The 3,310-nt window shown below is 36.7% G+C and overlaps 1 protein-coding gene across 7 annotated transcripts in view; it reads right to left on the bottom strand.

The window, feature by feature from the left end:
* Cep57l1 (centrosomal protein 57 like 1) overlaps positions 1-3,310 on the bottom strand; it is a 70,434-nt gene that overhangs the window by 26,802 nt on the left and 40,322 nt on the right. For all 7 annotated transcript variants that reach the window (XM_023722296.1, XM_023722297.1, XM_023722292.1 and 4 more), the window contains one exon: positions 363-525. In XM_023722296.1, coding sequence (XP_023578064.1) covers positions 363-525 — 163 coding nt within the window. The remainder of the gene's footprint in view (positions 1-362; positions 526-3,310) is intronic.

The following is a 3,310-nucleotide window of genomic DNA, read 5'->3' as shown; positions in this document are numbered from 1 at the left end:
GGAACCAGGGATTGAGCTCAGGCCCTTGCACTTGCCAGGCAAGCACTTATTCTACAGAGCTACCTCCCCGGCCAAGTACACAGAAATTTAGCAGTAAGGTAAAAGTTAGGTTATAAAAGCAATACACAACCATATTATTTTCCATATAAAAATGGTTGAAGCAAAAGGATTGCAAGTTCAAACCCAACCTGCCAACATAGACTCAGGGGAGGTAGGTCAGGCAGGGACATAACTCAATGTGAAGGACTGTGTTCAACTCCCAGTACTACAAAAAAAAAAAAAAAAAAAAAAAAAAAGGAAGTTTTTATAACATACTTTGTATCATTCCTCTAGCTTTGTGTAAAATATTGTATTAGGATTACCTTGGCTATTTGGACTATGAATCATTTTAGCAGCAGTAACTTGTAAGTTCACAGGGTGGCAATTCTGAGATGATTCATCCTCAATAAGTGGTGGAACAAACATTCTTTCTGGAGGTTTAAGATAGCTTCCTACTATATTATGCATTAATTCAGAATCCATCATCTGCAAAGAATAAAGAAATAATATAATATAGCATCTCTGCTTCATATCTGAAGGATGAAAATATAAAAATTCAGGCACAACATAACAAAATAACCATATACTATGGAGTTGTATCTTTACAAATGTAATAATTACAAATTTGACTACAATAAGGTCAGTAGTAACAGAAAGAAAAATGACAGCCATTCTACCTGACTTTAATAACCACATAGCTTTGAGTAAGTATGCTGTAGGTGGCATCAATTTGTCAATTCTCAGTTGCTTATAAGTCCCATGTACCAATTACAGTCTGAGCACCTCTCCATAGAAAGTATGACTCTTAAAGCAGTGACAGTGAACTTTTTAGAGCTTTCAATGACACAAACAGCCTGCTGTAGTGCATGTGCCATGGGTTCACTGCCGCTGCTCTAGGGCTAAAAGAGAAAATATACATTCTAAAAAAATACATCTTCTAAACACAAGCCAACAAATAAACTCGGATTTTCTAATACTGATTACTAGATGTTAACATACTAGTTTATTAAAGAATTTTTGAAGAGTAATTCTGAATATATGAAATTTTTGAATCTAATTACTGAATAAGATACATGTCTGCTTATTGCACCAACATTCTAATTATGAAGTTTAGAATGGTTGCATATCTGAAGAATCTAGAAGAGACTTATTTTGGTATTTATTTATTTTGGAAGTAGGCGAGTTTTTAAAAACATCTCAACCAGCAATTCTTTAACTTTTCTAAATAAATTTATTTTCCTTTCTGCAATTTAAATATTTTAGAAATATATGCTATTTAATAGATACTAGTTAGTACTAAATTCATGACCACATTGGAGGAACAAAGATAGTAATTATTCATAAATACTACCAATATCACTGGCACAATTATAAGAAAGCCTGTTTTAAAATGTAAGTTCAAGAATTCCATTATAGTCAGGATGGCCAGATAGCTCAGGGGATTACAGTGCCTGCTTAGGCAGATGCAGGGGCCCAGGGTTTGATTCCCGGGGCATGCTGAGACCATGAATAAGACTGAGCATGGTTCTGCATGCCTGTAATCCCAGTGCTTGGGAGGCTGAAAAACAGGAGGCTCACTACAAGTCCAATCTGTGTAGTGAGACTCTGTAGACCATGTATTAAATAAATAAAAATTAAAAAAACAGGAATTCCATTACAAAATTAGCTTATTTTGATTTTTGAGAATTGCACATTTTTCATTTTATCTTCTTAACCCACAAGGCAAAGAGCAAGCACTCCGTGTGACCATATCTCCTAGAAGGGGAAAGGGCACATCTAACTTTCTAGGATTTTGTATTTTGTCCATTGTCATAAATGGCTATTTTCTCAGACAATCAGATTAGTCTGAATTAAAGATTATATTATACATGATTTAGATCTACTATATTCTTTACTTGAATACTACAGGACTTTGACAATAATCAGACTTGAAAACTTAACAAAACTGGCAGCCCCAATTAGCCTAGCCTTGCTTAACCTGCTATCACTATTCTCTTGCTTGACTGCTACTTTGTAAAGCAGGTAAGGCAAGAATAGCCTAATAGTTGGCATTTTTGATTGCTAGTTTTCAAGGCTGATTATTTTTCAGGGAGGTATTATTTTCAAGGAAACATGACAGATGTCCCCTGAAGCCTCGTGTGCTCATAGGTGGGGCTTTTGGAGAGGTGACTGTAGCACCAGTATGTGATGCACATCTCTGGATTAGTTCACTGAGGAGTTCACAGCTGGGTGTAGTATTTGGAGGTAAAAGCCTGTTAGAGTTGGATCAGTGTGGGTGTGAAGGGTGTATAGATATCCTTCCTTCTCTCTTGACTCTTCTCTGCTTCCTGTCTGCTGTGCCATGAGCTGTTTCTCCTATGTTATGTCACACTGCATTGGAACTAGCCAACTATGGACTGAAATCTCTATGATCTTTGAGAAAAATAAACCTGTCATCCTTTAACTTGTGGGTACTGAGTACTTTGTCCCAGCAACCAGAAAGTAACTAAGACATGTAGCATAAGAAGATTTGCTAAAATACTGGATGTTCTTTGTTCACAACCATATTTTGCTCTCCTCACTGGTACCAGCACTCTTTTACTGATCATGTCTCAATTGGTAAGTCATGTAGATATCTGATTAGATACTGTTTCTCCAGAGCACATTTCATGTATTGAGGATATTGTTCTCTAAAAAATTAAGACAGAAAATTTAGACATAGCTAGCTCACTGCAAAGTAGAGATACAACCCCAAAGTATGTCTTCAGGGAGAGGTAGGTAGATGAAGCTATTCCAAAAACATTAGTTATTCAAGATATCTGACTCAGTTCTTAGCTTCTTTATTCTTTTAATTATTGGTAGGTGTTATGTTTTTTGTATAGGTGTCCCCTAAAGCCTCATGCAGTTATGGGGCGACTTCTGGAGTTTGTGATTGATTTTTGATTCAATGCTGGGATTGCATGTGCGAGTGCTACACCCTGGCTGTGCATTACAGTGTAAGGAGGGGAGAGGCTAGTTAGTTGCCTGAGTTGCTGCCACTCCTTTTGCTCTTGCTTTTTGCTGCTGCCATGAATGGTTGCTGTCTGCCATGTGTCACTCTGCCTTGGAGCCAGTGGAGTGTGGACTGAAACCTCCACTAACTATGAACTAAATAAACCTTTCTTTCCTTCATTTTGGGTGCCGGGTATTTGTCCTAGCAACAAGAGAAGAGTATTGGGACAGTAAGTAGGTTTCTTTCTTTTTCTTTTTCTTTTTTTTGACATCAGTTATTTTTATTTTAAAGAAAAAAAAA

This window comes from Octodon degus, unplaced genomic scaffold (assembly GCF_000260255.1).
Source record: "Octodon degus isolate 3935 unplaced genomic scaffold, OctDeg1.0 scaffold00090, whole genome shotgun sequence".
NCBI classification, from domain to species: domain Eukaryota; kingdom Metazoa; phylum Chordata; class Mammalia; order Rodentia; family Octodontidae; genus Octodon; species Octodon degus.
This window is presented reverse-complemented; position numbering and strand designations above follow the sequence as displayed.